Below are 12386 nucleotides of genomic sequence, written 5' to 3'. Positions count from 1 at the left end.
AGCAGCGTTATGATGTGTTATGCTTTGAAGAACAGCATTGAAGCACACATTCAATGTGAATTCCATTTGAGACCATATAAGTTTGTAGTACCTATCAATTTAATTAGAAAATAAATGCATTTATTAGTTTCCTAACCACTTTCCATTTTCCATAGAGGGCTATTAACTGATATACATTATTGCAAGATCCCAAAATCGGATTCTATGGCCGTCGTACACCAGCATGCAGCAGAATCTGTCCAAACGCAGGCAAAATCAAAGTGTGTCCACAAACACTCTGGCCTTTTCTGAGTTCAGCTACTGGAAACTAATTCATTGAAATGTATAGATCCGCATGCGTTCCGCTTTCTCACACATGCATACAGATGGCGTGAATGAAATTCATGACTTCACCACAAGAACCCAAGAATCTGCAGCTGGGAATCTTCTTTAGGTCTAAATTTATTCAAACCCATGTCTTTTACCAGCACAAACACAAACAATAGCACTCACACACTCTCTCTCACGCTCTTGTTCTGTCTTACACAAACACGAGCCTGAAATAGGCACACGCAAACACAATGACAGACAATTACGCTCCCAGTGATATCACACTGATACATCAGCTATTGCCTCAGGTTCGATAAACCCCTTCGTGCCAGGGATTTAGTCAGCCTTGGTGTGTACTCTTCTGTTGCTATAGCGACCTTGTCTTTGTGAGATCCACAAAAGCCCATAATACTCCGCAGACCGTATATCTGCCCTACAGAAGTCTGTCTCTCATTTAGTCTCACACACTCCACACACACAGCGTGTAACGCAACCCTCCTGGCTCTGTGGCTGGGCCGCTCTTCTGCCATTGAACTTTTATTGAGAGAAAAAGAAAGACTTTTTATATTTGGAAAATCGACATGTGAAATGTTTCCACACAAACAATATTGTTCCATAAAAATAAAAAAATAAAAAAAAAAACTCAACGTAATAATTATTGTGCCATTTATGCTTTTTGTGTATATCTTATTCCATGTCTATTTTCCAGCACGAGGGCCCTTGACCTGCAGCTGTGCGTGGTCACGCGTGAGATGGAAAGCATGAAGGCGGAGAAAAAAACAGCGATTACAGAGCTGGAAAACGAGCGCACTTGCCGCCTGCATCTTAGGTAAGGAAATGAGGGAACAATGGCACAAGAGAGACAAAAGAACAAGCGCAGCAGATCTCATTGGGTCGTGAGTGCGTGTGTGGAGTGTCTGCAGTAGCCACCTCAGCCACGGCACGACAGGAAGAGCTCTGCAGATGGGAAACAACTGTGTGCGTGTGTGAGTACACTTGTGGGTGCTTGCAGGCACAAGTGTGAAATAACAAAATAGTGAAAAGGGAAGGAGAACTAAAAAGAGAACAAGCGTACATTGATTTGAGCAGAATAGATTTCTGTGTAGCCTTACACTGGGATTATCTACACAAAAAAATGACAAAATAAAAAGTCATTGTGCATGTCCATTGAATTTCTTCTTTCAGTAAGATTACGTGACTATAGCGGTAAATTAAATCATACACTAGTCTAATTGCAAATCAAAATGATCGGCTGACATTTCTCCCCAATGCAGTGAGGTCAGGCTTTCAGAAGCAGAATGAACATGTTTTATTGGTATGGTAAAATAGGGTTTATAATACTAAAAACATTTTAAAAATACACATAAAAGATAATTACTAAAAGCATTAAAGGTGACATATCATGTAAATCTGACCTTTTCTCACGTTTAAGTGCTGTAATTGTGTCCACGGTGCATCTACCAATCCAGAAAACGTGAAAAAGAACAACCCAAGTAAGCCACGGTAAGCCATTCTCTAAATGTTTGTGAAAAAAACAAGCGGCTTAGATCTTCCCCCTTAATCTGCAAGTTTCCACCTACGGTGACTCCACTGTTTTTGTGAGTGACAGCGGTGTACCAGTTCTAATGCCATGGCGAAAGTTCAAGCAAAGCATTGCAACTTTTCTGTCTTTGGCTGCACTGACCAGCACAAAACACTGTCCCAGCCTCAGAGGAGAGAAGAGAGCAGTGGATTTGTTGATTTATTTACTGTACTGTATATTACACTGCTGCCACAAAGATCTAATATAAACATGCATTTTTTTTTCCTAGCTGTTTACCAAGTTTCCGTGCATGTCTCTTTAAATGCAAATGAGCTACTGCTCCCCGCCCCCTTTTCAAGAATAGGGTTGTGCCTTTACAGCTCTCTCCTCAGATACTCTGCTAAAACAGACATCTATTTGGTTTTGATTATCATGTCTATTGCACTGAAATCATGCAATTGAAACCATATTAGTTTAACTTCTGCATGCGCACAGAAAGCATCTGTCACATGGCATGTAAGTACTAAACCAAAACGGAGACTTTTAAAAAATGATGTGGCGGCTACCCACATTCCCTCTGCGTATCCTTGACGACCGTGTAAACAATAACATCATTTGCATTGTTGTAGCCATAGATGCATAGGTAGATTCCCCTTTAGATCACTCCAAGAACGCAGACGCCTACGCGATCTAAATCATAGGGAATCTACCTATTTATATCTATGGCTGTACCTGGATGAATGGTCCCGTGGCATGCGTTTTAGGTTGTGTAGTGTAAACGGAGATCGTTTCTGAAACGCTGTGGAAACGCCAGTGTAGACGAGGATTTTTGTCATTCTAAAACGCTGTTTTAAAACTAAAACGCACTGGTGTAAACGTGGCCTAAGTTCTCTTTCATTTCTTAATGCGCTTAACTCACATGAGTTACAAAAACTATTTGGTTATGAGAACAAAAGAAATGAGAACAGCTTGTTTCTGCTTCCACTCAAAATAGTATTTTCAAACCAATATAATAAATCATCTGTGGAGTATGGGATCTAAAACAGACACATTCTTGGGACACCTGAGATGTATATTAGATGTTATGTTAGATGTTAAAAGAAAGGAACATTATAGGACTTCTTTAATATAAAAATACTAATTTAATAAACTTTGATAAATATTTTAAATTATTTAACATAATAGTAATAGTGTGCATTATAGAGTGATATTACATAGTTTTAATAATGGACAAAGTAATAGTAATATTGTGTAATATTATTTCAATTTAAAATATGTTATATTTTAAAATGTAATTTATTCTTGTGATGGCAAAGCTAAATTTTCAGTATCCATTTTCAGCATAATGGATTTTCTATACATTTTCCCCATGTTATTCACTTTAAGTTTTTTTTAGGCTTGGGCCTCCTGCTGATATCTGTTGTTTGAAATGTAAACAGTTAATAATCAGATGCTGTGAGAGAAGCTGTCATGAACGACAGAAAGGAGAGAGGTCTCGGTTGACTGGCAAGTGATAATGCAGTCATGAGCTTTCTGACAGGCATTTTCATCTTCTCCAACCGTCTGTGTGAGTGGCACACATAAAGGCCTTGATGGCATCATACTGAGAAATGCTTCCAGGAAAGGTGTGATCAGGGGGACTGTATTTAAGTAAAGGAATGTGTGGCCAACAATTATTTGTGGTTAGTGTGCAGCAGCTTGGTGATGTAAAAAAGCCTGCTATGAATTGAAAATCTATTTCTAATTGGCCTTATATTCTTGTTAGTCATCTCTCACATTTGTTTTCTTTCTCTTTTCCCAATTGATTATTTCAGCTGATGGCTGACATTTATGAGAGATTTCAAAAACTGATTTTAATGTTTTTTTTTGTTTTGTTTTGTTTTTTTTCATGAAAAACATGCAATGACCACAAAGTCTTAGCAGGTGATTCATTTGGTTATCATTGTATCATATTTCATCACCTGTAGAACGAGGAGCTTTTTGGGAACACCTGAGACTTATACTACATATAAAAAAAGGGCATAATGTGTCTTCTTTAACGATGGTTGCCACCTTTATAAAACAGAAAAAAGGGACGAAGACACACCCTACACCCAATGTGCATACTATGCATCCTAAATAGTATGTGTAGTAATGTGTGAGTTCTTCACATGAAAGACCCACGACTGGCAGATTGGTAGATGTTTCTTTTCTCTCTGGTATCGTAGGAAGTTAAATGAAATGAAATGTGGAGGATCTCACCTGTGACAAGATGATGGACAGGCCAGTTTACAGGAACAGGATGTGTGTAACTGTGTGACAAAGCGTCTATTAAAGAAGCAACTGTATGACATGACAATATCTCCCAAAACTTACCTACTCCTCTGCTGCACCTTCTTTGTAAAAAGAGTATTTACTTTGAGGGGGTAGTATACTGTAAGTAGTCAAATTGGGACGCAGCAAAACCCACGTGAGAGGAGATGACACTCGATCCTCAGTTAGCTCATCAGTGTGTGATTTCATAAAAAAAGACGGGGTGTTAGACCCCAATCAACAGTTCTTTTTATAAGTTATGATTGCGAACTCTCTTTACACACATATTTTGAGTGTGATACATTGGCCAAATAAGAGAAAACAATGTCAATTTGACTGATAGTATTTTTGTAGTGTTTTCTGTAGATATGGTGAAAATATGTATGGAAATCTGATATTGTGACAGTCGTACACCCTAGCACGGTGAGTGAATTTTTGCATTGAAAATCATTACTCATATTTTCATCAGAAAATAGGAAATGTAGTTGTGAAGAAGCCTTTCCCTGAAAGTCAGTAAAATGAGCGCCGAAGTACGCTCTCTTTGTTCTCTACTTCACAAAGATATGAAGGAGATTTCGCATCTTTGAACTGCCTCAGTCATCAGAGCAAAGGAAAAATGAAATAGAGCGATTCTTAGATGTCTTCCCTCCTTAACCCCTCCGAGCCGTAATGTTAGCGTCTCTTTAAAGTCCCCTTTTCATGTCTTGTGCGTGTGCATATTTATTTTTTGGAGTGAAGTGTGCGTGCTTCACATATGGGGCATGTGCGTGTGTAGTGCGAGCTCACTGTAGCGTGAGGTCTAGCAGTCTGTTCGGTCAAAAGGTTTATAGCCTGATTATAGACTACGCCCCAGCGGTTCACAGAAAGAGATGGGGAAGGACAGAGAATTGGACAGGAAGCATAAACTGTTTGATCCATGAACACCCCTAGGCGAAAACGGAGAGCACCAGAATGCTGATAATGTTCATGATGATTATGATGATGATGATTCGAGAGGTGATTTATTACAGTTATGATGAAGTCATAGATGTGAAACCGGACAGGCTAAGAATGCTGAGAAGCCGGGGGAAAGCAGCTGGCCAGACGCACACATCAAAAAACAGACCATGTGCTGTCCAGACACACTCCAGAAACACTTCAAACACTGAGGGGCGAAATGAGAAAGAAAAAGAGGACAGGAGTGGGGAAAAAAGACAAAAAGCATGAGGGGTCAGTCTGAATGGGGTCAGTCCAGTTTAACTGACACAGCCAGATGTACTTCCAGAAAACACACACAGCTGTTGGTAATACTGGTCTGTCCGGTTTCTCTTTTGCTATCATTTTGTCTTCTTTTCCACATGTTTCTTCTCCTCTTCTTTTGAGACCATGTTTAGTCTCATCTCATTTCACCTCTTATCCATTCTCTTCTTCTCTCTGTCTTTTAGTCTAATCTCATTTGGTTTAATTTGCTCTACATCCCGTTTCATTGCATCTTGTCTTTTCTTCTCTTATTCCATCTTTTTGTTAAGCCTCGTTTCCTCTCCTTTCCTTTTGATGTCCTCTCTTCTCTTCTCATCCCAGCTCGTCTCACCTCTTGCCTTCTCAGCTTCTCCTCAGTCTTTTCCTATCATCGTGATTCCTTTCTTCTTGTTTCTTCTCCTCTTCTTTTGTGACCATGTTTAGTCACAACTCATCTCATTTCAACTCGTGACTTCACCTTCCAATTTCCTTGCATCATTTATTTTCTTCTCTTTTCATCCTTCCTAGCCTAGTTTCCTCTCCTGTTTTCCTCTCCTTTCATCTCATTTCAACTCCTTTTCTTGTCTTTTCAGTTCCTGTTATTTTCTCATCTCAGCTCGTCTCTTCTCAGCATTTTTTATCATCTTGTCTCCTTTCTTGTTTCTTCTCTTCTTTTGTGACCATGTTTAGTCTCGTCTCATTTCACCTCATGCCTCAGCTTCCCATTTCCCATTTCCTTGCATGCCATAGTTTTTCTTACATGTAATCTTTTTCTCCTCTTATTTCATCTAGACAGCTTGTCTCCTCTTCTCTTGTTTCATCTTCTAACTTGTCTCGTTTCGTTTCCTATTTGTCTCTCATATCATCTAATTCCATCCCTTCCTGTCTTGTCTTTCTCATTTAGCCTTTTTACAGTAATTCTCTTTCCATCATTTAGTCTCCTCTCTTCTGACAATTGCCATTTTTCGTACCCAGTGTTGTTCCCTTGTTATGAAAAATTAATTCCCATGGTTCTCTCCCGCTGCCTCTTTTACTGTCTGTCTGTCTCCATGTCTCACCCTAACACTGCCATGTTTTCCCTGTTACCATGACTTCTTTACAAGTGGATGAGTGTGTGCTTGTGTATGTTTGTTTACGTGGTGACAGGCAGGGATGGGGGGGTGGATATGGTTGCTGAAGAGATTTCATACATGTGTTTGTGTGTGTGTGTGTGTGTGGATTTGGCGTCCTGTTTATCCACATAGAGACTTCTGGCAGCTCTTATCTGCCCCTGTCTCATGATGATGATGTCATGCTGGTGGGAATGGAAGGGGCGTGATGTAGGGCAGCAGTACAGCTGAACTGACACAGAACTTCAGTGTACAAACCTCATTAAATCACCCGGCTAAACACTGACAGTGCTGACGCTCAGCCAGAAACTACGAGAGACGCTGACTGTCCCATAGAGTACTGATGGAGTTCTAAATGAAGGTCCAGCAGGAGCGTGTTCATCTAATCCTGTCCGTCTCAACACTAAGTGTATACTGTATAAACAGCTGCTCACCAAATGTGTTTACCTTAAACCTCCTCAAGGATTATATGAAAATGTGTACTCATAACAAATGAGACGCAGCTTAAAATTAACAGGAGTAAAAAATATCCCACCCACACATAAAGTGTTACATTTATTTATCTAGGCTTATGTCTGTGTTCTTGAATATTTAGAGATTTAGAGACTTGACATTACATTTTCATGGATCAAAACCAAGATATCCAAAATAATAAATACAAATGAAAGAAAAACAGTGATTCGGTGTTGATTAAACAGTGATTTCACCTTTTTTTTTGTTTATCAGTACTGATTATTCTTATTAATTACTGTTTTATAGACAAATCACAACTTACATGTTTCTTCTGAATAACATTAAGATTGAACATTTAATGAATTTCAAATACGAACTCAAAAATTTCACCTCATATTTTCTTTTCTCTTCACTGGTGTCCTCAACTTTTTCTTTTCTATTCTGTTCTTTTCTTTTCTTCATCTCATCTTCAAACGGAACTTAATAATTTAATGTCTTCTCATCTTTTCTCTCAGTCTTGCCTCATCTAGTCTGTCCTTATCAAAATGAACCAACATTATGTAATCTCTTAACTACTCTTGTTGTCTCATCTCATCAAAATAAACTCAAACATTTCTCAAAGATTTCATCTCTTCTTCTCATATCGTCTCTTCTCTTTAAAATCACCCTAAGCATTTATTGAAGACTTTTTTTCCTCATCTTTTATTCTTGACATCTAATCTAGTCTCTTCTGTTCAAATAGAGCTCTGATGTTTCAAATCTGTTCTTCTCTCATCTTTCACGTCTCTCTTGTTTCTCATCTTTCATCTTGAACGTTTGTTGAAGTGTCTCCTCTGCTTATTTCTGCTTTCTTTTCATCTCTTCTCTTCTCCTCTTTTCAAAATCAACTAAATGTTTCATGTAATGATCTTTTCTCTTTCCTTCTCATCTTGTCTCATCTCTTTTTTTCTGTCATGATTGGACATTTCTTGAGAAAGTCATGTCCCCTTGCAGTAAAGCAGTGCAGTATTCTTCAGTTCTACATCAAAATCTTTGAATATTTTGTTTTGTGTCTATGTGTGCATCAGATCAAGGTTTGTGCAGCAGCAGTGGCTTCTCAGGGAGGCTTTGGCCCTGCTGCATTCGTCTCGAGGGGAGATGACGACTGTTAAGAACCAGTTAACTCACTTCCTGGAGACCTGGGAGAACAGCAAAGCACTGATACAGCAGAGTTGCATCAGTGCTGATGAAGGTAATTACACACACGCACACACATATGCACACAAAACCACTGCTTCTGTCCTGTGAACTCTTTTGTCTTGCTTCAGAAAAAAAATTCTCCTATCTGATTTGTACATCTGTTACAGCTTATAGTACATGTGTGTATGTGCATGTGTATTACACACGTGCTCAGGCAGAATCTGAGCCTTGTGCACAGAGCACACTCATACACACTGAGGATGACAATCATAATATATCTTGTCATGGTCTAAAATTAAAATAGGAACACATTCGTCCTCGGCCTCTGTGGGTGCGTGTCGGTGGCTATGAGATGTAGGGCACACTGTACCCGCTATGCTGAGATAATTGCAGTATAATGATAATAGAGGATGTGAGACATTTACTATAAGTGCTGGAAGAGAGGAAAATGTCAGTGGATGGCAGGGTTGATATATATCCCATAGTCGTGTGTGGTGTTAGCAGTCTTGTGGAAAATTATTGCCTACCCCAACCTTTTAAATGCTAGAGTGCATTGTCGAAACATCCTCTCAAACTGACTCTGAACTTAATAAGGAGTTTCTTCATATGTATAAATAACTAAATGTATGTTTGAAGTTAAATGTTAGAGACATGAGAAGACATAGGTTTAAGGTTAGGGTGAGGCATATTCTTATTTCTGTCATTCTCACTGTGGAGGTACATGGAGTGCCCCCAGGTGGTGTGTCATGTGATGGGAAATTTACAATAATAATAAATAAATAATAATTACATTTTTAGTGTCCATGCATGCTGTATTATTTATTCTATATATAATTTCTATTTTATATAATTTCAACAAAGCTTAATTTAGTATTAAAAATCTTATACTAATTCTTCTTCATTATGGGATGCAAATAAGAAAATGATTTTTTTTTCCTCCTGACTGTCAACTGGTGCAGCCAACAATAAAGGAAGGAATAAAAAAGCCATATTTCCAATAAAATCATCTATCATTCTGTAAATTTTCATGAAATATTTCAAAATGGCTTGTTTTTACACCGAAGTCAGCGCTCAGTTTTGAGTAGGGATATGCCGGTATCAAATGTTCCTGTTGCGATTAATTGCTAATGCTTTTATCATGGTATATGGTATTATCATGGTGTTGAAATGTATATGGTCATAATACAGTATAACAGGTTAAATAACTTTTTTCTTATAACAAAAATAGCTGAACATTTAAATACAATAAAGCAATACAGAAAAAAAAAAATAAAGATTCATTTACACAGATTAAGGGCCCTATTTTAACAATCTAAATGCAAAGTGTAAAGCGCACGGCGAAGGTGCACTCAGGGCGTGTCCAAATCCAGTTTTGCTATTTTAATGACGGAAAAACGGTCCGTGCACCGGGGTGCATTTTTGGAATGGGTTGTCCCCATTCTCTTAATAAATAATGGGCGTAACATTCAATAAACCAATCAGAGTGTCATCTCCCATTCCCTTTAAGAGCAAGATGTGCTCGCGCTATGGCGGAAAAGCTGAATGCTTCTCAAGCGAAGAAACCGAAGTTAAAGTGCGTGAGCAGATGATCTACGGGAAAAGCAGGAATCCGCCAAAGCTTCTCGAGGTGAAGAAGGCGTGGGATGAAGTAGAATTTCTTTCATCATTATAAGTAGTAATAGGCTGAATTTCAAATAGGTAGCCTAATTCTAATAAACACAATGAATATCCATCATTACATTTTTATATTTATGTAGCTTACACCAGGGCCGTGCAGAGACATTTGGAGGGGCAGGTGCTCAAAGTATAAAAGGGGCACAGGGAACAAGGATTTAAATAGCGCGGTTCAAAATAGCAATACAGCAATATACTGTGATGCATTCCTTGCCGATTTGCGTATTGATATGGATGATTATGTATTGATACGGCAGCAAATGCTGTGATGCAGTTTTGAAAAAGAAAAAGATTAGAAGAGACAATTTTAAATTTAAAAGTAAAAAAAGAAAAATTATTTCCACCTAATAATAACTCTGGGATTAGAAACTGAAATGTCTTAAATTGTCCCAACCTGATGGCTTTTTCTTCTCTGTTCAACAGAATAATTAAGAACAGCTGTTATAGAAAACACTTGTGCCTCTACATTCTCCTCTTTCTCACCAGCCTCTGTCTCCTGGCTTGCTTACCTGCTCTTTCTGTCACTTGTGCGTCTACATTTGCCTCTTTTTCTTCCTCTCTCTCCATCTCTTAATCTGATCTATTACTTTCCAGTCTCTGTCCATCTAGGAACAAGGCACAATCTACTATTTCATTATCAATCTATTATTTTAACCATCACTACTATTCTTGCACCTAATCAATAAGTCCACCTTAAATATTGATACAAAACAATAAACAACTGAGTCATGCTGTGAAAGCACTGAATAACTTATATAGGCTTATGTTTTATTTATTTTTCCTTTTTATTCAAAACAATTCCAAACATGCTTAATATATCAGGAAATATCTCGATTCTCAAACGTGTAAGTAAACGCGTTTTGCACCTTTATAGATTGTTATTTGATCAATAAATGGAAAGGTAGTGTAATCTATTAACTACACATAAAACCCCGACTTTTTACTTAAGTGCCATATCACGACATAAAATATTTTAATACGACTGAATTTGCATTTAATGTAAATTTTAATAACAATATTGTAAGTTACTTATTTTAACACTTTAATTTTACAGAGAGTAAAGAACATTTACATTATCAAATAACATTTTCATTCAGTCTAGCCAGAGTTCAGGCACTCTCAAAAACTCCCATTACAATCACTGAAGCACTTTATATTACATTATGCACATCAGGATTTTTTTTTTAGTTTTCTCTCTCTCTCTCTCTCTCTCTCTCTCTGAAGAAATAATTCACTAAATAATTCAGTAAGCGAGCAAGTGAACAAAAACACCGCGTTTCATGATGACTCTTCTGCACGTCTCCGATTGGCCATTGCATTCGCGCAACAGAACTGTTGATTGGTTATCATGAAGCGTTGTATGAACGTCTCTGGCTCAGCGCCAGCCAGCGAACACACACAGATTTGAATTTAGCATCTGATGCTGTGCACTGAACAATCTAATCACAACAGTGTGATAATATCAAATATATAAAAAATATTATTCTGCTGTTTTTTTTTTTTGTTTGTTTCTTTTTTTGTCGTTTGGAAGCTGCATTTAAAATCAACTTGGCTCAGAAATCTTTGAATGGGCATGACGCCTCTGCCCTCGATGCCTGTGAAACGTTTCTCCCTCAAATAGCACGCTAACGTTACTCTACATTACAATAGAGGATAAATAAAATAGAGGAAATTTTGCTTTGACAAAAGAGGACTTTGGGCATCAAAGGGCAAAGGGGCAGGTGTTGAGTGACACACAACGCCCAACTCCCCCACAATCCCCCCCACCCCCCCCCCACCCCGCATATGCCTGGCTTACACAATAATATTCTATAACACTGTAATCCTTTTGTTTTTCATATTTGGCATGTTTGTGTGATGCGCATCCCTGTATGTAATAAGCAAAGTCAACGTGCACTGTGGATCCACCCAGAGGCCCATTTTCTACCAACGCGCTCTTTAAATAACAAAAAAAATATTGTGCCATTGACATTAGACTTTAGACCAGGTTTGAGTTGGTCTATGGCGCAGTGTACTTTCAGCTCCTTAAAATAGCAATGCACCAGCAAAGCGCCTGAACGCACCTCATTTTTAGACCAGCACGCCCATGTGCGCACAAATGGGCGCAAAAGCATTTGCTAATTAAACGACGTGTCGCTGGACAGGGAAATGCGAACAGCGCCGGACTGAAACTAGCAAACACACTTGCGCTGAGCCTTGGTTGCATTGTGCTGGGTGTATAATAGGGCCCTATAGAGCAAAAGAACTATAAAGACCAATCAGTATCACTTTACAATAAGACCTCTTTAGTTAACAATTAACATTCACAATGAGCAATAGCTACATGTGTTACAGAATTTATTAATCTTTGTTAAAAAATAAAAGTCTTAGTTCATGTTAGCTCATTAAATAACACAGCTACAACTTTTGATTTAAACAACGTGTTATTAAATATAGGAATACCTAAGATTAATTCATACAATTAAATTCAATTCAATTCAATTTTATTTATATAGTGCTTTTTATGATACAAATCATTGCAAAGCAGCTTTACAGAAAATTAAGTTTCTACAATATTTAGTAGCAGCTTATTAATGGTGACTGTCAGTTTATGTGCATATGATAGACATTTTCAGAAAAATGAATACAAG

General features: G+C 38.0%; 1 protein-coding gene across 2 annotated transcripts in view; it reads left to right on the top strand.

Annotated features, from left to right (window-relative positions):
- The window catches only part of lekr1 (leucine, glutamate and lysine rich 1), a 113893-nt gene that overhangs the window by 23908 nt on the left and 77599 nt on the right, over nt 1-12386 (top strand). For both annotated transcript variants that reach the window (XM_052582699.1, XM_052582701.1), the window contains 2 exons: nt 1019-1138; nt 7971-8134. In XM_052582699.1, coding sequence (XP_052438659.1) covers nt 1019-1138; nt 7971-8134 — 284 coding nt within the window. The remainder of the gene's footprint in view (nt 1-1018; nt 1139-7970; nt 8135-12386) is intronic.

This window comes from Carassius gibelio, chromosome B18 (assembly GCF_023724105.1).
Source record: "Carassius gibelio isolate Cgi1373 ecotype wild population from Czech Republic chromosome B18, carGib1.2-hapl.c, whole genome shotgun sequence".
Lineage (NCBI taxonomy): Eukaryota > Metazoa > Chordata > Actinopteri > Cypriniformes > Cyprinidae > Carassius > Carassius gibelio.
Note: the sequence above shows the minus strand (reverse complement) of the source record. Positions and strands in the feature narration are given on the sequence as shown.